The 26,464-nt window shown below is 35.9% G+C and overlaps 1 protein-coding gene across 2 annotated transcripts in view; it reads right to left on the reverse strand.

The window, feature by feature from the left end:
* Nucleotides 1-26,464, reverse strand: part of MINDY3 (MINDY lysine 48 deubiquitinase 3) — a 325,101-nt gene that overhangs the window by 74,543 nt on the left and 224,094 nt on the right. For both annotated transcript variants that reach the window (XM_053714015.1, XM_053714014.1), the window contains exon 13: nucleotides 52-124. In XM_053714015.1, the coding sequence (XP_053569990.1) occupies nucleotides 52-124 (73 nt within the window). The remainder of the gene's footprint in view (nucleotides 1-51; nucleotides 125-26,464) is intronic.

A 26,464-nucleotide genomic window follows, 5' to 3' on the forward strand; every position in this document is an offset into this window, starting at 1 on the left:
CAATGTTACAATATTTATCCATTTAACATAATAAATGTAAAACATACTTACTATTCAGGTTCTGATACAAGATCTAATGCCTTCATGACATCTTCTAGCAAAGCATCAGGAATAAATCCATTATCTATATACAAGAAAGTTATTAAATATTATATTGATATATTAAGATTTATGTACAATATACAGTTTGTAATATGCAATTTGTAAAGTTTAATAAGAAAAAATATTTATTATTGTGCCTTAAGAAAGTAAACAGAAAAGTTAAAGGGACAACATACTTAGGCAACCAGCTCATAAGTGTTCTCTGTATTTAAAGTAGTGGAAGGATTTTTTTTTTGTTGTAAAATTTGTTTCAGTAGCCAATACTGCAGTATTGAAATGTTCAGTATAGGCGTCAGTTTCAGCAGGCAAACTCAGTTATTTCAAATGACAAAAGGTAAAAGGGCTATTTGTAAACAATAAAACACTCTGGCAGGTAACATGAATCATTGGGAAAACATTAAAGGGCAGACAGCAGAATGTTCATTTAAAGGGACATTAAAGCACCCCTTGCTTTTGTGTAGAAATTGTGCTTCGTCCGATGCTACATACTGAGGTCACAAAGCAAAATCTGTAACCCAAGTTTTCAAAATGCTGTAAATTGCTTAACCAGCTATTTGATTTGCAGAACTTGCTCATAGGAACAGTGGGACAAGCACTTGTACCTCAAATCAAGAGGTGTTTAATGTACTTTTAATAAAGATGGCAACATGACCTGGGAAAAAAAGATCAATCCTTAAAGCTAGTGTTACTTTTGTGGTTATCCTATCAAAACCTCATTTTAATGTTGAAACTCTCTACTTATAGCAGTGGCATTAAAATATTTCCATGAGAACATTTGTCAAAAGATAAAAGGTTACTATTTAGTCTACCTTCTATTAAGATTATTAAGTGTGAATATGTTATATTTCACTATTATTCACATATAACATTTGAGCAGTAAAACTTACCAAACATATTGCCATGTGATTTATTAAAGGGACGTGAAACCCAAAATGTTGCTTTCATTATTCAGAAAGCTCATAAAATTTTAGCCAACTTTACAATTTACTTCTGTTATCTAAATTGCTACGCTCTCCTGGTATCATTTGTTGAAAAACATATCTAGGTAAGCTCAGGAGCTGGGCACACGCTGCTGATTGGTGACCACTCATATGTCATTGGCTTACTGATGAGTTCAGCTAGCTCTCAGGTTTGCATTGCTGCTCCTTTAATAAAGGATATCAAGAGAATGAAGCAAAATTGATGACAGAAGTAAATTGGAAGGTTGATTAAAATGTTGTGCCCTATCTGAATCATGAAAGAAAAATGTGGGGTTTCATGTCCCTGTAACTAATTAATACTATCCTGGTGATTGTTGTGACTACCAATAACAGCTATTAGAAGCACTTACATAAGCCACAATCAAAATAATTAAAGTGACAGTAAAGTCAAAATGAAACTTTCATAATTCACATAGAACATGCAATTGTAAACAAAAGTTTGTTCAGTAAAACTGTTTAAAAAATTATATTTCACACAACCAAAACACATAGTTGTTGACCTTGTATGTAAACACAGATAGAAATGCAATTTTAATTTCAGTGACAAATTGCATTTCTTGTCAAGAGAAACTCATTTGCATCTACAATGGCGTTGAACCATTATTTTAGTGTGAGCATTACCAGATGTTTTGACTATAACACACTGTTAGTCTTAATTTGTATTAAAGAGCAGTATATTATGCAGGCATACATACAGAAGCCTTTTATTTTATCAGAGAGAACACTTAAATACCCTCAATAAAATGTGTTTTGTAAACAAACTTGAATAGAAAGATTAAGAAGCGCCTCACTTGCAACCCTATGTGCAAGTGAGGCGCTTCTTAATCTTTCTATTCAAGTTTGTTCACAAAACACATTTTATTCTGGGGTGAACATATAGGAAGAAGAAAAAATATAAACAGTGCTTGGCCTATATTAGAATATAGGATAGCTAGGGATGTAAAACAACTTGGTTAAAAGTGCTAGATATAATGCTTCAAACTGATCCAATGAATATAAAATATTTATTAATACATCGATATATAGATAACAACAAACAATTTATCTTGATTCAGATATTTAAAATAGGCTAAGATAAAAATAATAATAAAAAATATATATAATGGCTTGGGATTTTTAAAGGCAATAAAATTCTAAAGAGGGGAGGACGTCTCCTCAACCTCTAATTTGCATAACTCCTACTTCGGCTATTTGAGTGAACCACTTTTTAATATTACATTAGTATTGATAGAGCCAGCTCAATTGAAATACCATCAGTAGTTATTGGCAAAAAATGTTGCAATTATTTATTCGCCTGAGAGCGTAGTTATGTTGCAATGAACAGGTCTTTTTAGCAACAAAATCCCATAGCGACTAAAACAGCAGAAGCAACAGAGTGTCTGTTTCAAACATCAATGTCCTTGTTAAAATATGTGAGCAGTCTCTATAGGTGTAGATAGTAGAAATAAATCAGATAGTAGCGGGTTAAACCTTGTGAATCATAAACATTCCGGAGCTATTCGGCATTTGAAAGCGGTTAAACATACTTCCGCAAATAATATACAGTGAAAGTCAGTGTTATAACAAGCGGTTATACTTTACCGGACCCCTGTTGGTTGGACTACAGCGTCTGTAGTGTTATGTCTCCGCGGTCTGTCCTGACCCGTCAGCAATCAGTCTCACCTCTGACCTGGTAGTGTAATGACGTAACTGTTTCTTCGTTAGTGTAGATCAGCACCGTTTCAGTCACTCCGGGCATCTGATTTGCTTAAGGGGTTTAACCGGATTCCCTTCCACTTATACCAATTGTTAATCCACTCCCAGTTGTTGCAATCAAATTATCTGTATTGTACTCTTTGCTCCTTGAATCAACGTCTATGTGTTTCACCTCAGTGTAGGCTTTATCAAGACTCATCAGTCTTGATAAAGCATACACTGAGGTGAAACACGTAGACGTTGATTCAAGGAGCAAAGAAGAGTATTCTACTATTGATACTATTGGAACTATTCCCATTCGAACTGGCAACTAAAGTCAGCAAGAAGCCAGTGAATTTCTAATACTCTGCACAGAGTACAATACAGATAATTTGATTGCAACAACTGGGAGTGGATTAACAATTGGTATAAGCGGAAGGGATACCGGCTAAACCCCTTAAGCAAATCAGACGCCCGGAGTGACTGAAACGGTACTGATCTACACTAACGAAGAAACCGTTACGTCATTACACTACCAGGTCAGAGGTGAGACTGACTGCTGACGGGTCAGGACAGACCGCAGAGACATAACACTACAGACGCTGTAGTCCAACCAACAGGGGTCCGGTAAAGTATACCCGCTTGTTATAACACTGACTTTCACTGTATATTATTTGCGGAAGTATGTTTAACCGCTTTCAAATGCCGAATAGCTCCGGAATGTTTATGATTCACAAGGTTTAACCCGCTACTATCTGATTTATTTCTACTATCTACACCTATAGAGACTGCTCACATATTTTAACAAGGACATTGATGTTTGAAACAGACACTTTGTTGCTTCTGCTGTTTTAGTCGCTATGGGACTTTGTTGCTAAAAAGATCTGTTCATTGCAACATAACTACGCTCTCAGGCGAATAAATAATTGTAAATTTTTTTGCCAATAACTACTGATGGTATTTCAATTGAGCTGGCTCTATCAATACTAATGTAATATTAAAAGGTGGTTCACTCAAATAGCCGAAGTAGGAGTTATCCCCTCTTTAGAATTTTATTGCCTTTAAAAATCCCAAGCCATTATATATTTTTTTTATTTTTTTATTTATTTTTAATGATTTTATATTTTTTATTTTTATCTTAGCCTATTTTAAATATCCGAATCAAGATAAATTGTTTGTTATTATCTATATATCGATGTATTAATACATATTTTATATTCATTGGATCAGTTTGAAGCATTATATCTAGCACTTTTAACCAAGTTGTTTTACATCCCTAGCTATCCTATATTCTAATATAGGCCAAGCGCTGTTTATATTTTTTCTTCTTCCTATATGTAAATATAAAACTTGCACATTTTTAGTTGTATATCTTCTGCATAACCTCCATGTTTTAGTTGCATTCTATTTTTGAATTTTTTTTTTTTTATTGATTTTCCAATAAAAATGTACAGTAATATCACATTGTCAAATAACCATGATAAACAAATAATAAACATGTCACGGTGGGTATTGAATAGAGAATTGTTATATCAACACAGTTCCTCTATATTAAATAAATCTATTTCCAACAAGAAAACAAATGTTCTCACTTTTTTTACCGGAGACTACTGAAATAGAGATATCTGTTAAATACATGCGTAAATTTCAGTCATGAAGGCAGAGTCTTAGTAAAAAACATAATTTATGTAAGAACTTACCCGATATATTAAATTCTTTCATATTGGCAAGAGTCCATGAGCTAGTGACGTATGGGATATACAATCCTACCAGGAGGGGCAACGTTTCCCAAACCTCAAAATGCCTATAAATACACCCCTCACCACACCCACAATTCAGTTTAACAAATAGCCAAGAAGTGGGGTGATAAAGAAAGGAGTAAAAAGCATCAACAAAGGAATTGGAATAATTGTGCTTTATACAAAAAAATAATAACCACCATAAAAAAAGGGTGGGCCTCATGGACTCTTGCCAATATGAAAGAAATTAATTTATCAGGTAAGTTCTTACATAAATTATGTTTTTTTTCATGTAATTGGCAAGAGTCCATGAGCTAGTGACGTATGGGATAGCAAATACCCAAGATGTGGAACTCCACAAGAGAGTCACTAGAGAGGGAGGGATAAAAAATAAAGACAGCCAATTCCGCTGAAAAAATTAATCCACAACCCAAATCATAAGTTTTAATCTTATAATGAAAAAGAAAAAAACTGAAATTATAAGCAGAAGAATCAAACTGAAACAGCTGCCTGAAGAACTTTTCTACCAAAAACTGCTTCTGAAGAAGAAAAATCATCAAAACGGTAGAATTTAGTAAATGTATGCAAAGAAGACCAAGTTGCTGCTTTGCAAATCTGATCAACTGAAGCTTCATTCTTAAAAGCCCAGGAAGTGGAAACTGACCTAGTAGAATGAGCCGTAACCCTCTGAGGCGGGGATTTACCCGACTCCAAATAAGCGTGATGAATCAAAAGCTTTAACCAAGATGCCAAAGAAATGGCAGAAGCCTTCTGACCTTTCCTAAAACCAGAAAAGATAACAAATAGACTAGAAGTCTTCCTGAAATCTTTAGTAGCTTTAACATAAAATTTCAAAGCTCTTACCACATCTAAAGAATGTAAAGATCTTTCCAAAGAATTCTTAGGATTAGGACACAAAGAAGGGACAACAATTTCTCTACTAATGTTGGAATTCACAACTTTTGGTAAGAACTTAAATGAAATCCACAAAACCGCCTTATCCTGATTAAAAAAATCAGAAAAGGAGACTCACAAGAAAGAGCAGATAATTTAGAAACTCTTCTAGCAGAAGAGATGGCCAAAAGAAACAACACTTTCCAAGAAAGCAATTTAATGACCAAAGAATGCATAGGCTCAAACGGAGGAGCCTGAAAAGCCTTCAAAACCAAATTAAGACTCCAAGGAGGAGAGATTAATTTAATGACAGGCTTGATATGAACCAAAGCCTGAACAAAACAATGAATATCAGGGAGTTTAGCAATTTTTCTGTGGAATAAGACAGAAAGAGCAGAGATTTGTCCTTTCAAGGAACTTGCAGACAAACCCTTATCCAAACCATCCTGAAGAAACTGAAAAATTCTAGGAATTCTAAAAGAATGCCAAGAGAATTTATGAGAAGAACACCATGAAATGTAAGTCTTCCAAACTCGATAATAAATCTTTCTAGAAACAGATTTACAAGCCTGCAACATAGTATCAATCACTGAGTCAGAGAAACATTTATGACTAAGCACTAGGCGTTCAATTTCCATACCGTCAAATTTAATGATTTGAGATCCTGATGGAAAAACAAACCTTGAGATATAAGGTCTGGCCTTAACGGAAGTGGCCAAGGTTGGCAACTGGACATCCGAACAAGATCCACATACCAAAACCTGTGCGGCCATGCTGGAGCCACCAGCAGCACAAACTATTGCTCCATGATGATTCTGAAAATCAATATTGGAAAAAGAACTAGAGGTGGGAAAATATAGGCAGGTTGATAACTCCAAGGAAGTGTCAATGCATCCACTGCTTCCGCCTGAGGATTCCTGGATAGGTACCTGAGAAGTTTCTTGTCTAGATGAGATGCCATCAGATCTATTTCTGGAAGCCCCCACATCTGAACAATTTAAAAAAACACATCTGGGTGAAGAGACCACTCATGGATGTAAGGTCTGACGACTGAGATAATCCATTTCCCAATTGTCTATACCTGGGATATGGACTGCAGAAATTAGACAGGAGCTGGATTCCGCCCAAGCAAGTATCCAAGATACTTCTTTTATAGCCTGAGGACTGTGAGTCCCACCCTAATGATTGACATACGCCACAGTTGTGACATTGTCTGTCTGAAAACCAATAAACGTCTCTCTTTAATAGAAGCCAAAACTGAAGAGCTCTGAGAATCGCATGGAGTTCCAAAATATTGACTGGTAATCTCGTCATTTGAGATTTCCAAACCCCTTGTGCTGTCAGAGATCCCCAGACAGCTCCCCAACCTAAAAGACTCGCATCTGTTGTGATCACAGTCCAGGTTGGATGAACTAAAGAGACCCGTAAAACTATACGAAGGTGATCTAACCACCAAGTCAGAGATAGTTGAATATTGGGATTCAAGGATATTAAATGTGATATCCTAGTATAATCCCTGCACCATTAATTCAGCATACAAAACTGGAGAGGTCTCATATGAAAACGAACAAAGGGAATCGAGTCTGATGCTGCAGTCATGAGACCTAAAACTTCCATGCATATAGCTACTGAAGGAAATAATAGAGACTGAAGGTTCCGACAAGCTAAACCCAATATAAATTGTCTCTTGTCTGTTAGAGACAAAGACATTGACACAATCTATCTGGAAACCTAAAAAAGGTGACCCTTGTAAGAGGAATCAAGGAACTTTTTTTGGTAAAATGATCCTCCAACCATATCTTTGAAGGAACAACAGAAGTTTAATCGTATGAGATTCTGCAGAATGAAAAGACTGAGCAAGTACCAAGATATCGTCTTTGAAAGGATTCCTAGAGCTGTTGCTAGGTCAGAAAGGAAGAGCAACAAATTGGTAATGCTTGTCTAAAAAAGAGAATATCAGAAAATGATAATAATCTGAATGAAACAGAATATAAAGATATGCATCCTGTAAGTCTATTGTGGGCAAATAATGCCCTTGCTGAACAAAAGGCAGAATAGACTTTATAATCATCATTCTGAAAGATGGTACTCTTACATGACAATTCAAAAGATTTTCTTTCTTTGGGACAATGAATAGTTCTGAATAAAACCCCAGACCCCGTTCCTGAAACGGAACTGGTATGAACACCCCAGATAACTCCAGGTCTGAAACAAACTTCAGGAAAGTCTGAACCTTTACTGGGATTGCTGGAATATGTGAGAGAGAAAAAGACTTCTCACAGGCGGTCTTACTCTGAATCCTATTCTGTACCCCTGAGAAACAATATTCTGAATCTAAGAAGTTTGGACCGAATTGAACCAAACAACTTTAGAAAAATCTTAACCTGCCCCCTATCAGCTAAGCTAGAATAAGGGCCGCACCTTCATGTGAATTTGGGGGCTGGCTTTGATCTCTTAAATGGCTTGAATTCATTCCATTTTGAAGAAAGATTCCAATGAGAAACATATTACTTGGGGAAGAATTAGGTTTCTGTTCCTTATTAAGAACAAAAATCGAAAAATGAAACAAAAAGATTTACCCTTAGAACTTAATCTTGAGGCAAAAAAACTCCCTTCCCCACAGTAACAGTTGAAAGTATTGAATCCAACTGTGAACCAAATAATTTATTACCTTGGAAGGAAAGAAAATAGAAATCTGGATTTAGAAATCAAATCAGCATTCCAAGATTTAAGCCACAAAGTTCTTCTAGCTAAAATAGCTAAAGACATAGATTTAACCTCAATTTTGATAATATCAAAAAATGGCATCACAAATTAAATTATTAGCATGTTGAATCAAGTTAACAATGCTAAACAAATCATAATCCGATACTTGTTGCGCTAAAGTTTCCAACCAAAAAAGATGAAACAGCTGCAACATCAGCCAAAGAAATTGCAGGCCTAAGAAAAGGACCAGAAAATAAATTAATTTTCCTTAGATAAGATACAAGTTTCCCATCTGAAGGATCTTTAAAATAAATACTATTTTCCATAGGAATAGTAGTACGTTTAGCAAGAGTAGAGATAGCCTCATTAACTTTGGGGATCTTTTCATAAAACTCCAAACTAACTGCTGGCAAAGGATACAATTTTTAAAACCTTAAAGAAGGAATAAAAGACGTACCAGGCCTATTCCATTCCCTAGCATTAGGAATGGGAAAAAAACCTCTAAAGTAACCACAGGAGGTTAATAAACAGAATTGAAATGTTAACTAGCCTTAAAATCAAGTGGACTAGTCTCCTCAATATCCAATATAATCAACACTTTTTCAACAAAGAACGAATGTACTCCATTTAAAATAAAAAGTAGATTTGTTAGTGTCAATATCTGATGAAGGATCTTCTGAATCAGATAGATCCTCATTAGAGGAGGACAATTCAGTATGTTGTCGGTCATTTGAAAATTCATCATCAACTAAATGAGAAGTTTAAAAAAAGACCTTTACATTTTATTAGAAGGCGGGATGGCAGACAAAGCCTTCTAAATAGAATCAGAAAAATATTCTTAGAAATTCCCAGGTATATCTTGTACATTAGATGTTAAAAGAATAGCAATAGACAATGCATTAATACTGATGGACATTTTCTCTGCATGTAAAATTTTATCATGATAACTTATTACAAACCACAGCTAAAGATAAAAATTCATAACATTAAAATAAATGAACTTAGCTTTGGTAGGACTGATATCAGTCAGCAGGAATCCAACAGTGTTTTCTGATACAGGAACAGTTTTGAGACATCTTGCAAATGTAAGAGAAAAAACAACATATAAATCAAAATATCAATTTCCTTATATGACAGTTTCAGGAATGGGGGAAAAAAATGCAAACAGCATAGACTTCTGACATAGAAAAAAAGACCAGAGGCAAAAGAATGGGGTCTTAAAATAATGAAAATATTTTTGTGCCAAGTATGACGCACAACAAACAGAAAAATATTTTTTTGGCGCCAAAGACATCCGGAAAAGAAACACTTGTGTCATAGATGACGAAACCTTCTGAAAGACTCAGCTCCAACCAAGATGCCGGAAATGCTGAATTTGCGTCAAAAAAATCTTGCGCCAAGAATGACGCAATAAATTTTGGCATTTTGCGCCCTCGCAAGCCTAATACAGCCCGCAATTTAAAAGAGTCAATTTGAAAAAGACTAAACCCCACGTAAGAATTTTTTTTTCTTAAAAATGCATTTCCCAGATATGAAACTGACAGTCTGCAAGAAAAGGAAATATACTGAAACCTGAATCATGGCAAATATAAGTACAATACATATATTTAGAACTTTATATAAAGTGCCAAACCATAGCTAAGAGTGTCTTAAATAAAAGAAAACATAATTACCAAAAGACACCCATCCACATATAGCCAAACCAGTACTGAAACGAGAATCAGTAGAGGTAATGGTATATAAGAGTATATCGTCGATCTGAAAAGGGAGGTAGGAGATGAATCTCTACGACCGATAACAGAGAACCTATGAAATAGATCCCCGTTAGGATGACCATTGTATTCAATAGGTAATACTCCCTTCACATCCCTCTGACATTCACTGTACTCTGAGAGGAACCAGGCTTCAAAAAATGCTGAGAAGCGCATATCAACGTAGAAATCTTAGCACAAACTTACTTCACCACCTCCATAGGAGGCAAAGTTTGTAAAACTGAATTGTGGGTGTGGTGAGGGGTGTATTTATAGGCATTTTGAGGTTTGGGAAACTTTGCCCCTCCTGGTAGGATTTTATATCCCATACGTCACTAGCTCATGGACTCTTGCCAATTACATGAAAGAAAGAGAGGTTACGTGCTAGGAAAAGTCCAGGGTGCAACCAAAATTAGTGAGGAAACAGATATAGAGAGTAGATTTGGAACAAAAGGGGGGGGGGGGGTACGGTTCAGTTTTCTCCCAGAGATAAAGTTAAAGTGGCGACTATCAAATAATAAGACTAATTACATTCTCCTATGGCCACTTGAAGTTTTTTTTTTTAAACTGGTGGATTTTATAGAACAATTCTATTTGCTGTCTTCAATAAAACCTGTATCCTTTGAAGGTTACATATTCTTCCATCCTGTCTGAGTATATACATATTATTTAACACATTTCAGCATTTTATTATTGCACTACAGCTTGTACAGGACTACTGAGTCGATCACAGTCTTGTACTTGTTTTTTGACTGATAATTTCTAAACTTCAGATATTATTTTAAGTGTGTTTTGTCCAGTGGTAACATTCCTAAAATACAACTGCTGTTAATATCCCTCAAGTGTTGAAATGGTTACCTCTCGAAAACAGCACAAAATTGTTATTGTCATCAATCTCCCAATTTTGTATTCTAAAAACCAAATTCATAGGATTGTAGACAAAACTAAATGGCAGTTTCAGGGGTTTAGAGTTTACTTCACAGGTTGAAGAGCCTGTATATTTATTGATCTCTCTTAATAGTGTTTAATGACACTAATAAGTGATATGCAGTTTATCTTTTGTGTTTCAACCATAGAGATATACAGTACTATGCAAGTGTCTTAGGCCACCATTAGATGCAATGGTATAATATGACCATATATAATTATTTCTCACTCTCTTTATTAGAATACAACCAGAAAATACAGGATATTTGTATGCAGTAAAAGAGAACAAGATTAAAAAAACTACTTATTTAGGCTAAAGTGGCAAGTATTTAGTGTGACCTCACCTTACACTTGGGCAATAGCAAGAACCTGGCTCTCGTAAACCTAAATAAATGGAACCCTAATTAAAGGGACAGTCTAGTCCAAAATAAACGTTCATGATTCAGATAGGGCATGCAACTTTAATCAACTTTCCAATTTACTTTTATCACCAATTTTTCTTTGTTCTCTTGATATTCTTAGTTGAAAGCTAAACCTAGGTAGGCTCATATGCTAAATTTCTTAGACCTTGTAGGCCGCCTCTAATTTAAATGCAAATTTTATAGTTTTAGTTCATGTGTGTCATATAGATAACATTGTGCTCATGCACGTGGAGCTACCTAGGAACCAGCACTAATTGGCTAAAATAAAAGTATGTCAAAAGAACTGAAATAAGGCGGCAGTTTTTCAGAGGCTTAGATACAAGGTAATCACAGAGGATAAAAAAGTGTATTAATATAACTGTGTTGGTTACAGGGAATAGGTAATAAAGGGATTATTTATCTTTTTAAACAATAAAAATGGTGGTGTAGACTGTCCCTTTAATGTTATTGCTAACACCTGTATTAGTCCTACAATTTCATATCAAAATGACTACTGTGAAGAAAGTCTATTTACACCAGGTTTGTGCAAGCCATGCTTGAGCATTACATGCACATGTGGTATGCGTTTAAATGGAATGATGTGATTGAAAGTTGGTCTTATTAGAGGTGTTCAATTAATTAAACAAAACAAAGCAGGAGACATTAACATTATATCGGAAGGCATATAACGCTCCTGGGCATAGCTGAGGACAAATGTGTCCTAACCCAATAAGTACGGTACGTAAACCATCTGAATCGTGAAAGAACTATAGAAAGACTAAAGGGACGTAAAGCCGACTCATCCAAAACAGCAAGGGAATAGTGTAAAGGATTCAGTCCCAGGGATATATATAGATATATCAGAAGAGAGAGAACAGCACTCCAGGCATGGAAGTTATTCTAGCTTTTGCTCTCTCAGGAGTGCTGTTCTCTCTTTTTTGAAATTTATGCAAATTACTCTTGGGTCTCCCTAAGAGGAATGGGGAAACCAGACGTGGACTCCGTGCACACTTGCCCTTAGAGATATACAACTGCACCTCACTGACGAGGCCCACAGAAGGCCGAAATGATAGTCTGGGGTTGTTGTTTCTCTTGTTCAGAGAGGAATTGCCTGGTATTTTGGTGCTGGACTGTCATTGGGCAGGGTCAGACTGATATGCTACAGGATATTTTTTCTCTGTGAAAGGGCATAGTGTGCTAAAAGAATGCGCACCCTGAGTTGTAATAAAAATGAACAGGCATGGAAGTTATTCTAGCTTTTGTTCTATCTCAGGAGTGCTGTTCTCTCTCTTTTGAGATTATATATATATATATATATATATATATATATATATATATATATATATATATATATATATATATATATATATATATATATATATAGCAGAAGAAACGGCACACACCATCCGGTTAACACTCCGGTGCACTGCTAATTTACAAATACAAAGTCCCAAAGAACCCCACGCCTGGCTCCGGCGTCTTGAGGTTCCCAAAGCAGGCACAAAACACAGGGATTTGAACAAATAAGCCTTTTATGTGAATCAACACAAGAAAAGCAGAGGCTAAGGAATACAAGTATATTGTAGATCCATAAAGAGAGGCAAAAGACATGTCCCTGTGACCAGTTATGGAAGGTTTATTAAACATTTCCCATGAGGTGAAAAAAGATTCACAAACCATACCCCATGTGCATTCCTCTGACAAGCACTGTACCCTGAGGGGAAACAGGGCCTCAATATAAACTGAAAACCCCTGTCTCTGAAGAATCAAAAGCACATCCTCATTCTTTAACCACCTCCAGTAGAGGCAAAGTAAAGACTGAGGTATGTGTGAGGTAGGAGGGGTTTTATTGGGTTCTTGAGAATGTTTGCCTCCTCCTAGTGGTAGAGAAGAGCAATTCCCAGGAGTAATGTATGAAATAAAATTGCTGCTCATTTAAAATTCAGTGTTAAAGAAATAGAAAGGTCAAAAGTTAAATGGCATGGCTGCATTTCAATTTGAAATTATCGTTTTTGCAATATACTTTACTATATATATATATATATATATATATATATATATATATATATATATATATATATATATATATATATATATATATATATATACTGTATTTTTCTGCGGCATACACACATATCCTGTGAGGGCCCGTGCACCAGTGTTCAAACTCCATGACTGCTCAGAGAGATCGCTTGGTGGGTACTACTTCTGTAGACTTAGTGTCATACAAGTCACTGCTGACTCTGAGAAGGTGCAGTGTTTGAATACTGGTGCATGGGCCCTCACAGCATATGTGTGTATATCATTGAAAAACAGTGAAAACTTTTACTAGAAGCATTTTTGCTAATGAAAGTAAACCGCAAAAATGCTTATATTTCAAATTGAAATGCACATTTAATTTTTGACCCTTCTATCCCTTTAATGCATTATTGTTTTTATTATGCCCTTAGTGATTGTGCAATTCTACTGTATTTAATAGTCCTTTGAAAAGGGACATTAAATACCTCTTGCATTTATGTAAAATTTGTGCTTTATCCCACGCTCCATTGAGAGGCCAAAAAGCAAAATCTGTAACCTAGGTTTTCAAACTGCTGAAAATTTGCTATATCTGCTATTTGATTTGCAGCCATTTGAAGGTTACAGAATTTGCTTTTTGGCCTCTTAGGGAGCGTGGGACAAAGCACTTTTTCTACACAAAAGTAAGACATGTTTTATGTTCTTTTAATACTGAGAACACAAATTTTTTTATCTGATCAGTAAGTTTAGTATGTTGATATCAGAGGCTAAACACAAGTTCTAAATCTATTCTCTCTGTGTTTTTTAAAAGCACATTTTACTGGAATAACTGCCTTACTGAAAAAACTACTTTGTACATAAGATAAGTCTTAAAGCATTCTGCATTTTGCATTTTATTTTTATGTGCCATGACACTTGTTTAAGAGCTAACAGTTTTATAGACCAGTAAATGTTGGATAAACAAGTCTAAACTGGGAGCCCATCAGTTTTATGCCACTTAGGATCCATTAATCACAACTGTTTTGGTGACATGGTTCAGAAAGAGAGTACACATAAAAATAATGGTCTCTAACTGTTTGAGCAAGTAATTAAAATAAAATAAACTCAATTAGACACATTTATTTTCTATTCAGTATTCACTCACTTGGGAGTAATAAGATCCTGAGTAATTTGAAGCATTTAGTTTGCTTAAACCCAAGTTTATTAACAGTTAAGCTAGCTCATTCAGGTTTGCAGTTTCACGTGCCGATTCCTACGAGTCCAACACGTCTCCTAACAGATTTAGAAGTAATTTAATTTGCAGCATTCAGCTATCTACGGATATGAGAAAATGAAACAATGAACTGTGATAGGGACATTCTAGACTAACAAAGGATAATAACTAAAGGGATATGAAACCCAAACATTCTCTATGATGATTAAGAGCATTCCATTTTTTCTTTCTCCCAGTTTACCTCTTTTATGAAATTTGCTTTGTTCCCATGGTATTAATGTTGAAGAGATAGTTAGGCAGGTGCCTGGAGCACTACTTGGCAGGAATAGTGCTACCATCTAGTTCTCTTGCAAATAGATAACATTTTGGCAAAACGGTTGGCAAATAGTGCTGCAGACACGTGCCTGCTCGCGAGTTTAAATAGCCGATTTTCAACAAAAGATATCAAAAGAACAAATAGAAAATGATGATAGGAGTAAACTAGAAAGTTGTTTAAAATTGTATACTCTGACTCAAGAAAGAATTTTTTTTGGGTTCCATGTCCCTTTAATAAACTAAAATGTAGTCTTGGGGTCTGATCCCAAGCTTATAAAAGTGTTGAATGTTTTGTGCAATTTGGTCAATGCCCACATCTAAGTTCCTGAGAATTTGTTTTCCCCATTTAGTAGACTTTAAAAAAGGAAATCTTTATAAATCACCAGAACTGCTTTATTTCATGGTGTCTCAAGTGAAATGACCCTTAACAGCGCTCAAGTAGTGGCAATAGAGAGCCTCATATGTTAGACAGGTTGCCGTTATCAGGGTGACTAAAGCGTCAGTATATGACAAAGTTTCAAACAGTACCTTGACTTCTGTCATTCCGGGTACTGTGTTACATCCCCTGCGCGCTCACCTGTAGCCGAAATCACAGCCATTCAGTTGTTCCGCTCCTCTATGCTCTACGTCAACACCGGCAAAAGAAAGACAGACAGTCTCCTCCTTACCAAGCTAGCAGCCGTAAAACGGAGCCCCGCAAACCGCTCACAGACCTTCCGATGGTCTGACAAAATGCATCTAGATCAGACAGAAAAAAAAAATAGCAAGGCGGGGCAGCAGGCTAAAGCTTAAAACAGAGCGTTTACTGGTAATAATCGCTATGTTTTAAGCTTTAGCCTGCTGCCCCGCCTTGCTATTTTTTTTTTCTGTCTGATCTGCTTTATTTCATCTACAGATGTGTGAGATCCAATCATTTGTCAACTGTAATCGCACTTTTATTGCACTTGTGCGCTTTTTCTGTGGCCCCACTCCAAGCATTACTGAGTGTAATGAAGACGAAGTAACTTTTTATATCTGTAAAAACTCTTTAAAGGGCCATGATACCCAAATGTTGAAAGTGATGCAGCATAGCTGTAAAAAGCAGACTATAAAATATCACCTGAACACCTCTATGTAAAAAAGATATTTTACCTCAAAATGTCTAAAGTATTCACACCCCATTGTAAAGGACTTTAAGCAGCAAATCAGTATGTCTGTCCCAGGACAGGCAAGGGAGAGTGCTTCATGCACACTCATCTTATTTCCCTAATTCAGTTTAAGGAAGTTTACTATGAAATCTCATGAGATCACAGTAAAACAGTTCATGACCTCAGCACTGCTGATGCCGATTGGCTGTTCATTTCTTCTTTTTTTTTTAAAAAAAAAAACCTTGCAGCTGAAGAATAACTTTTTACAGAATACTTACTCTGGTTAGCTGAGGAAATTGTGAGGTAAAATATCTTCCTTTTTTACCTAGAGATGCTCAGGTGATATTTTCCTGTCAGCTTTTTACAGTTATGCTGCATCACTTTCAAGTGATTTAGCATATAAGTATTATGTCCCTTTAAAGGACCAGAAAATACAGTAGATTTGCATAATTAACAAATGCATGATAACAAGACAATGCAATAGCACTTACTCTGAACTTCAAACGAGTAGTATATTTCTTTCTAACAAATTTCAAAGTTGTGTCTATTTCCACTCCCCTTGTACCATGTGACAGCCATCAGCCAATCACAAATGCATATACGTATATTCTGTGAATTCTTGCACATGCTCAATAGGAGCTGGTGAATATAAAGTATAAATATAAAAGAGTGTGAACATTTTTTTTAATGGAAGTAAATTGGAAAGTTTAAAATTGCATGCTGTATCTGAATCATGAAAGTTTAATTTGACCCGAGTGTCCCTTTAAGTTTGAGGAAAATAAATAAATAAAAGGGGTTTTGACAGCTGAACAACTATTACATTCATTCAACAAACCTATTGTCATATATATATATATATATATATATATATATATATATATATTATATATATATATATATATATATATATATATATATATATTAAAAAAAGTTATTTAGAAATCATTATACATATTTATATAAACTAAAACACATTTAAAAATACAAACATAAAATTTTGTGATGTAATACACTAAATTGTGTTTCCTATGAGAAACAGTTATAGAATTGTTTAACCACTTTGCAACAGCCATACCTAGTATGTCAGCCATCTCCAGTGTTGTAGGAGCATAAGTCTCGCTAACTGTGGCGAGACTGCCCTATTTCTGCATTCCTTACTGTCTGGGTATGCAGAAACAGCGTGGTCTGCCTGCTTTGGGGGAGACGAGCACTCCTACAGCCCTGGAACCCTCGCGATGGCCGGTTAGCCTGTATTTCAGCTGTTTCAAATCGGTTAAATTGCAATCGCATATAAATGTTATATTCAAGTCATCTGAAGTGGGAATTAAAAAAAGGTAAAACAAAAATGCTATAATAAGCTTGTATATAACAAAAGAAAATAAGATGCAACAGAAAGAAAAAATAAAAGAAGATATGCTAAAGACCAGAGTTGAGGTGGATGCAGCACTGTATCTAGTTTTACTGGCTATTAAAGATATATATACCCTATGACATTCTTAAATAGAAACATAGATATTGACGGCAGATAAGAGCCATAGGCCCAGCAAGTCTGCCCGACCTTACCTAACAGTATAAACTTATCTAGTTCGTAGGATAGCCCTATGCTTGTCCCATGCATTTTTAAAGTCCCCCACAGTGTTTGTTGCTACTACCTCTTGAGGAAGTTTATTCCATAAATCAATCACTCTTTCTGTAAAGAAGTGCTTCCTCAAATTACTCCTGAATCTACTACCCTTTAGCTTGAGCTCATGACCCTTGTTCTTGAATTTTCCATTTTATGTAAAATACCCACAGCCTCAGTTTTACTAAACCCTTTAATGTACTTGAAAGTTGCTATCATATCACCTCTTTCCCTTCTCTCCTCTAAGCTATACATATTTAGGTCATTGAGATTAAAATTAAGTTTTATAAAATGTTTTATAAAACTTAATTTTAATCCACCTATCTACTGAGTAGTTAGTCTCACAAAAGGCACATGTTCTAGCCCTAGTAGATTATTTCTTAAAAATATATTTTACTTTGAAATGCATTTCCCCTTAATGAGTTTCCAATGACTTGTTATACCGGCTGCATAACAAGGTATCTAAAATATATCATTTAGGTTTATTTTTGTATATGTAATAGCCATTTCTGCACATTGACATAACAACCTATTTAAATGGGCTGAGCTGGTAGAAAGAACAAACATCCTTATCTCATCTATGTCTCTATACGCACATGCCTCCTTATCTAATCTCTTGTCTATATACATAATGTCAGATACTAAAATGTTCATTTTCAATTGCTTTCTCTGCCACCCCCACTGGGCTTCTGCTGGTTATAGTTTAGTGGGCTTTTCATTAGAGAAAACACAATTATTCATATTCCTTGTAAAAGTGCTGTTTTTAACCAGCAATTTCAAATAAAAAAAAAAAAAGGTAAAGGAGAAATTTCTAAATAATTGATTACACTTGAGCAGGTAAAATAGATTATTGGGAACACATTAAAGGGACATTAAACACTAAGGGCTAGATTAAAAGTGGAGCACAAAATATCGTTTTCGCAAAAGCGATATTTGCACTCCACTTAGTAATACCAGCGCACATGCAAATGTGCGCTGATATTATAAGTTATCACAAGAGCGAGCTTCCATAGCCTACAGTGGGAGCCTCATTCTCATGTTGTGAGATACAGCATGAGAACCTAGCGCAGCGAAAGGGGAACATTATATATATATATATATATATATATATATATATATATATATATATATATATATATATATATATATATATATATATATATATATATATATATATATATATATATATATATTTTTTTTTTTTTTTTTTTTTTTTTTCTAACACCCCACACCCGCACACTTTAACTCCTTAAAACTGTTAGTGCAATGGTTTTTTTTTAAATAAAAATAAATAACATAATTTATGTAAGAACTTACATGATAAATTAATTGCTTTCATATTGGCAAGAGTCCATGAGTTAGTGACATATGGGATATACAATCCTACCAGGAGGGGCAAAGTTTCCCAAACCTCAAAATGCCTATAAATACACCCCTCACCACACCCACAATTCAGTTTAACGAATAGCCAAGAAGTGGGGTGATAAAGAAAGGAGTAAAAAGCATCAACAAAGGAATTTGGAAATAATTGTGCTTTATACAAAAAAATCATAACCACCATAAAAAAGGGGGTGGGCCTCATGGACTCTTGCCAATATGAAAGAAATGAATTTATCAGGTAAGTTCTTACATAAATTATGTTTTCTTTCATGTAATTGGCAAGAGTCCATGAGCTAGTGATGTATGGGATAGCAATACCCAAGATGTGGAACTCCACACAATAGTCACTAGAGAGGGAGGGATAAAAATAAAAACAGCAATTTTTCCGCTGAAAAAAAATAAATAAAATAATCCACAACCCAAAATATAAGTTAATTCTAATAAATGTGAGGAAAAAAATTAAATCAAAAGCAGAAAAATCAAACTGAAACCGCTGCCTGAAGAACTTTTCTATCAAAAACGGTTTCTGAAGAAGCAAATACATCAAAATGGTAGAATTTAGTAAATGTATGCAAAGAAGACCAATTAGCAGCTTTGCAAATCTGATCAACTGAAGCTTCATTCTTAAAAGCCCAGGAAGTGGAAACTGATCTAGTTGAATGAGCTGTAATTCTCTGAGGCGGGGCTTGACTCGACTCCAAATAGGCTTGATGAATCAAAACTTTAAACCACTAGGCCAAGGAAACGGCAGAAGCCTTCTGACCTTTCCTGTAACCAGAAAAGATAGACTAGAAGTCTTTCTGAAATCTTTAGTAGCTTCAACATAATATTTCAAAGCTCTCACCACATCCAAAGAATGTAAAGATCTTTCCAAAGAATTCTTAGGATTAGGACACAAAGAAGGGACAATAATTTCTCTAATAATGTTGTTAGAATTTACAACCTTAGGTAGGAATTTAAATGAAGTCAGCAAAACTGCCTTATCCTGATGAAAAATCAGAAAAGGAGATGCACAAGAGAGAGCGGATAATTCAGAAACTCTTCTAGCAGAAGAGATGGCCAAAAGGAACAACACTTTCCAAGAAAGTAGTTTAATGTCTAAAGAATGCATAGGCTCAAACGGAGGAGCCTGTAAAGCCTTCAAAACTAAATTAAGACTCCAAGGAGGAGAGATCGATTTAATGACAGGCTTGATATGAACCAAAGCCTGCACAAAACAATGAATATCAGGAAGTTTAGCAATCTTTCTATGAAATAAAACAGAAAGAGCAGAGATTTGCCCTTTCAAGGAACTGGCAGACAAACCTTTATCCAAACCATCCTGAAGAAATTGTAAAATATTAGGAATTCGAAAAGAATGCCAAGAGAATTTATGAGAACAACATGAAATGTAAGTCTTCCAAACACGATAATAAATCTTTCTAGAAACAGATTATGAGCCTGCAACATAGTATTAATCACTGAGTCAGAGAAACCTCTATGACTAAGCACTAAATGTTCAATTTCCATTCCTTCAAATTTAATAATTTGAGATCATGATGGAAAAACGGACCTTGATATAGAAGGTCTGGCCCTAATGGAAGTGACCAAGGTTGGCAGCTGGACATCCGAACAAGATCTGCATACCAAAACCTGTGAGGCCATGCTGGAGCCACCAGCAGCACAAACAATTGCTCCATGATGATTTTGGAGATAACTCTTGGAAGAAGAACTATAGGCGGGAAAATATAAGCAGGTTGATAACACCAAGGAAGTGTCAATGCATCCACTGCTTCCGCCTGAGGATCCCTAGACCTGGACAGGTACCTGGGAAGTTTTTTGTTTAGATGAGATGCCATCAGATCTATTTCTGTAAGCCCCCACATCTGAACAATTTCAAAAAACACATCTGGGTGGAGAGACCATTCTCCCGGATGTAAAGTCTGATGACTGAGGTAATCCGCTTCCCAATTGTCTATACCTGGGGTATGAACCACAGAAATTAGACAGGAGCTGGATTCCGCCCCATAGCTAGAGGACTGAGTCCCACCCCAATGATTGACATATGCCACAGTTGTGATCTTGTCTGTCTGAAAACAAATGAACGGTTCTCTCTTCAACAGAGGCCAAGACTGAAGGGCTCTGAAAATCGCACGGAGTTCCAAAATATTGATATGTAATCTCGCCTCTTGAGATTTCCAAACCCCTTGTGCTGTCAGAGATCCCCAAACAGCTCCACAACCTGAAAGACTCGCATCTGTTGTGATCACAGACCAGGTTGGACGAACAAAAGAGGCCCCTAAAATTATACGATGGTGATCTAACCACCAAGTCAGAGAAAGTCTAACATTGGGATTTAAGGATATTAATTGTGATATCCTTGTATAATCCCTGCACCATTGGTTCAGCATACAAAGCTGTAGAGGTCTCATATGAAAACGAGCAAAGGGGATTACGCCCGATGCTGCAGTCATGAGACCTAAAATTTCCATGCACATAGCTACTGAAGGGAATGACTGAGACTGAAGGTTCCGACAGGCTGCAACCAATTTCAAACGTCTCTTGTCTGTTGGAGACAATGTCATGGACACTGAATCTATCTGGAAACCTAAAAAAGTTACCTTTGTCTGAGGAATCAAATAACCTTTTGGTAAATTGATCCTCCAACCATGTCTTCGAAGAAACAACACTAGTTGATTTGTGTGAGATTCTGCAGAACGTAAAGTCTGAACGAGTACCAAGATACCGTCCAAATAAGGAAATACCACAATACCCTGCTCTCTGATTACAGAGAGTAGGGCACCTAGAACCTTTGAAAAGATTCTTGGAGCGGTCGCTAGGCCAAAAGGAAGAGCAACAAATTGGTAATGCTTGTCTAGAAAAGAGAATTTCAGGAACTGATAGGGATCTGGATGAATCGGAATATGAAGATATGCATCCTGTAAGTCTATTGTGGACATATAATGCCCTTGCTGAACAAAAGGCAGAATAGTCCTTATAGTCACCATTTTGAAAGTTGGTACTCTTGCATAATGATTTAAAATCTTTAGATCCAAAACTGGTCTGAATGAATTTTCTTTCTTTGGGACAATGAATAGATTTGAATAAAACCCCAGACCCTGTTCCTGAAATGGAACTGGCATGATTACCCTTGATAACTCCAGGTCTGAAACACACTTCAGGAAAGCCTGAGCCTTTACAGGGTTTGCTGGAATGCGTGAGAGAAAAAATCTTCTCACAGGCAGTCTTATTCTGAATCCTATTCGGTACCCCTGAGAGACAATACTCTGAATCCAATGATTTTGGACAAAATGTATCCAAACATCTTTGAAAATGTTTAATCTGCCTCCTACCAGCTGAGCTGGAATGAGGGGCGCACCTTCATACGGACTTGGGGGCTGGTTTTGATCTCTTAAATGGCTTGGATTTATTCCAATTTGAAGAAGGCTTCCAATTGGAAACATATTCCTTGGGGGTAGGATTAGGTTTCTGTTCCTTATTTTGTCGAAAGGAACAAAAACGATTAGAAGCTTTAGATTTACCCTTAGGTCTTTTATTCTGAGGCAAAAAAACTCCCTTCCCCCAGTGACAGTTGAAATTATTGAATCCAACTGAGAACCAAATAATGTATTACCTTGGAGAGAAAGAGATAGCAATCTGGACTTAGAAGTCATAAGCATTCCAAGATTTGAGCCACAAAGCTCTTCTAGCTAAAATAGCTAAAGACAAAGATTTAACATCAATTTTGATAATATCAAAAATGGCATCACAAATGAAATTATTAGCATGTTGAATCAACTTAACAATGCTAGACAAATCATGATCTGATACTTGTTGTGCTAAAGTTTCCAACCAAAAAGTTGAAGCAGATGCAACATCAGCCAAAGAAATTGCAGGCCTAAGAAGATGACCTGCATATAAATTAGCTTTCCTTAGATAAGATTCAAGTTTCCTATCTAAAGGATCTTTAAAAGAAATATTATCTTCCGTAGGAATAGTAGTAAGTTTAGCAAGAGTAGAGATAGCCTCATCAACTTTGGGGATCTTTTCCCAAAACTCCAATCTAACTGCTGGCAAAGGATACAATTTTTTAAACCTTGCAGAAGGAATAAAAGAAGTACTACCAGGCCTATTCCATTCCTTAGACATTATATCAGAAATAGCATCAGGAACTGGAAAAGCTCTGGAATAACCACAGGAGGTTTACATATCTAATGTAATCAACACTTCTTTTAACAAAGAACGAATATACTCCGTTTTAAATAAATAAGAGGATTTGTCAGTGTCAATATCTGATGCAGGATCTTCTGAATCAGATAGATCCTCGTCAGAGAAGGATAATTCAGTATGTTGCTGGTCATTTGAAATTTCATCAACCTTATGAGAAGTTTTAAAAGACCTTTTATGTTTATTAGAAGGCGGAATGGCAGACAAAGCCTTCTGAATAGAATCAGAAAGAAATTCTTTTAAATTTACAGGTATATCTTGTACATTACATGTTGAGGGAATAGCAACAGGTAATGAACTACTACTGATGGATACATTCTCTGCATGTAAAAGTTTATCATGACAACCATTACAAACCACAGCTGGAGGTATAAACCCCCACAAGTTTACAACAAATGCACTTAGCTTTAGTAGAACGGTTATCAGGCCGCAGGGTTCCATCAGTGATTTCTGAGACAGGATCAGATTGAGACATCTTGCAAATGTAAGAGAAAAAAAACAACATATAAAGCAAAATTATCAATTTCCTTATATGGCAGTTTCAGGAATGGGAAAAAATGCAAACATCATAGCCCTCTGACATAGAAAAAAGGCATGAGGCAAATAGAAAAGGGGTCTTAAATAATTAAAATATTTGGCGCCAAGTATGATGCACAACAAACAGAAAAATATTTTTTGGCGCCAAAAACGTCTGGAAAGCGTCAGATGATGCAACCTTGTGAAAGGACTCAGCGTCAACTAAGACGCCGGAAATGACGAATTTGCACCAAGAATGACGCAATAAACTCTGGCATTTAGCGCCCTCGCGAGCCAAATTCTGCCCGCGAATTTAAAAGACAGAGAATTAGAAAAAGAGACTATACCCCAGTTAAGAAATACATTTTTCATAAAAAAAACATCATCCCAGATATGAAACTGACAGTCTGCAAAAGGAAATATACTGAAACCTGAATCATGGCAAATATAAGTACAATACATATATTTAGAACTTTATATAAATACATAAAGTGCCAAACCATAGCCGAGAGTGTCTTAAGTAATGAAAACATACTTATCAAAAGACACCCATCCACATATAGCAGATAGCCAAACCAGTACTGAAACGGTTATCAGTAGAGGTAATGGAATATGAGAGTATATCGTTGATCTGAAAAGGGAGGTAGGAGATGAATCTCTACGACCGATAACAGAGAACCTATGAAATAGATCCCCGTGAGGAAAACCATTGCATTCAATAGGTGATACTCCCTTCACATCCCTCTGACATTCACTGTACTCTGAGAGGAATCGGGCTTTAAAATGCTGAAAAGCGCATATCAACGTAGAACGCTTAGCACAAACTTACTTCACCACCTCCATAGGAGGCAAAGTTTGTAAAACTGAATTGTGGGTGTGGTGAGGGGTGTATTTATAGGCATTTTGAGGTTTGGGAAACTTTGCCCTTCCTGGTAGGATTGTATATCCCATACGTCACAAGCTCATGGACTCTTGCCAATTACATGAAAGAAAATGCTACTTTTTTATTTTCAAAAAGGGACCTAACATTTGATTTTGGGGGCATTTGGGGGACATTTTAAAAATGAACCAGAGGTCTGACCACATTTTTTGAGCACTAATTGCTACCGCAAGCCTGCTGTAGCAATAACCAGCCACTCTTAATGGCTGGTTATTTATCGCAAGCCCGTAAACGGGCGAATATGCCTGTTTACATGCGTGCAAAAAATTTACGTTCCACTTGCAATCTAGCACAAAATAAAGGAAAGAATAGTCTGAGGATAACATGTACAAGTATTTTTTAAAGCTTCTTAAGCTGTTTAAATATTGACAGAATAAGTGTAAACCTTTAGTGTCTATAAAGCAATGGGTGGTGCAATGTTGTACTTTAGTTTTCTCTTTCTCTGCTGTGGCCAATTAGGGACAGTTATAAATAGGTTACTAGAGTGTGCAGCCAATGGCTGTGTGGAATAGAACAGTGCCCTGCACTTCCATTTCTAACAGCAACTGAAAAGGTCACAATTTCAGAATGAAATTACAGGGAAAGGCGGACAAAATAAATAATAAAAGTATATTGCAGAGTTGTTCTTAAAAATACAGTTTATCATGTTATATAACCATCCCTAATATCCCTTTAAAAGGGGAGATAATTTCACAGTACAATGTCTCTAACATAGCCTCCTCCACAGGGGAAACTAGAGATAGCTACTGCAGAAACTCTGTTGTGCTATCATCGTGAATATAGATTCAACCACAATGCAACAATTCTCTACATTCACTTTAAAGGGATATTCAACAGTAAAAGTTCAAAGCAAAAATTAGCCTTAGAATAATAATCAGATGTATTTTTTTACAATTATAATGTTCAATTATTGCAGATATAAGGGTAAAGGTTTAATTTATATAAAGTACTTTAGTTTCTTTAACCCCTTCCCGTTGTTAGGATGTTCCATGCTATCCTAACTGCATTGGGCTTTAGCGCCGTACGGCATGGAACGTCCTACTGAAGCCCTAGGCACTTCCTGAATGGGATCGCTGGCTGGAGGGGGAGCCTAGCATTAGGGGCACCCCCCGACACAATCCCATCATTGAAATCACACAATCGCATTAACGATCGCATGATTTAAATTTCTACTCAAAGGGTCGACAAATCTGTTTAAAATTTAGGAGCCAGAAAGAAAATGTAGGAGCCAGCCAGTTGTATTTATATATAGATATATGGAGAATAACCCCAAATTTTAGGTTTCAGGGGTAAAATTCTAGGAGACAGTGGCTCCAAGGCTCCTGGGTTTGTCGAGCCCTCTTTTACTTATTTGTTTACAATCAGAATTTTGTTCTGATGTAGACAAATAAGTACCATCAGGAAAGGGTTAAAGTATTAGTGGATGCAATGTTTGTCCTCATCAGAAGAGAGAAATAAATAGAAAGCAAGTTCAATTAGGGACAGACTTAAATTAGGCAATAAAAAGAGACAGGGTACCATTCAACTCTGTTTACAGTCTCTTTTATTGGCTATTCTATATCTGTCCCTTTTTATTCTCCCTCAGCAAGAGGGCGATAAACAGAAAACATTACATTTAAACATGGCAGTAACCAATTATTTTATTGAAACTAAGTAGAACCAATAATTTTCAGAGTTAAATTACAGGAAAAAAAGGACAAAATAAACAATGAATTATACACACAATTAAACATTTTATATTATAATCTCATATGGTTTAATTTCCATTTAAAGGTTTCCAGTGCAAAGCTACAACCGATTATATCTAACTGTACTCATGCTATTATACTAACAAGGATGGCACAGGTACATATGTTTGACAGGAGCATCCCGAAGGTCTTTTGGAATGCTTCTGCCTACTCTAAGTACAAAGCTAAATAGTCAACACAGAGGGGCCCATATATCAAGCTCTGTATG

Source organism: Bombina bombina, chromosome 5, assembly GCF_027579735.1.
Source record: "Bombina bombina isolate aBomBom1 chromosome 5, aBomBom1.pri, whole genome shotgun sequence".
In the NCBI taxonomy this organism is placed as follows: domain Eukaryota; kingdom Metazoa; phylum Chordata; class Amphibia; order Anura; family Bombinatoridae; genus Bombina; species Bombina bombina.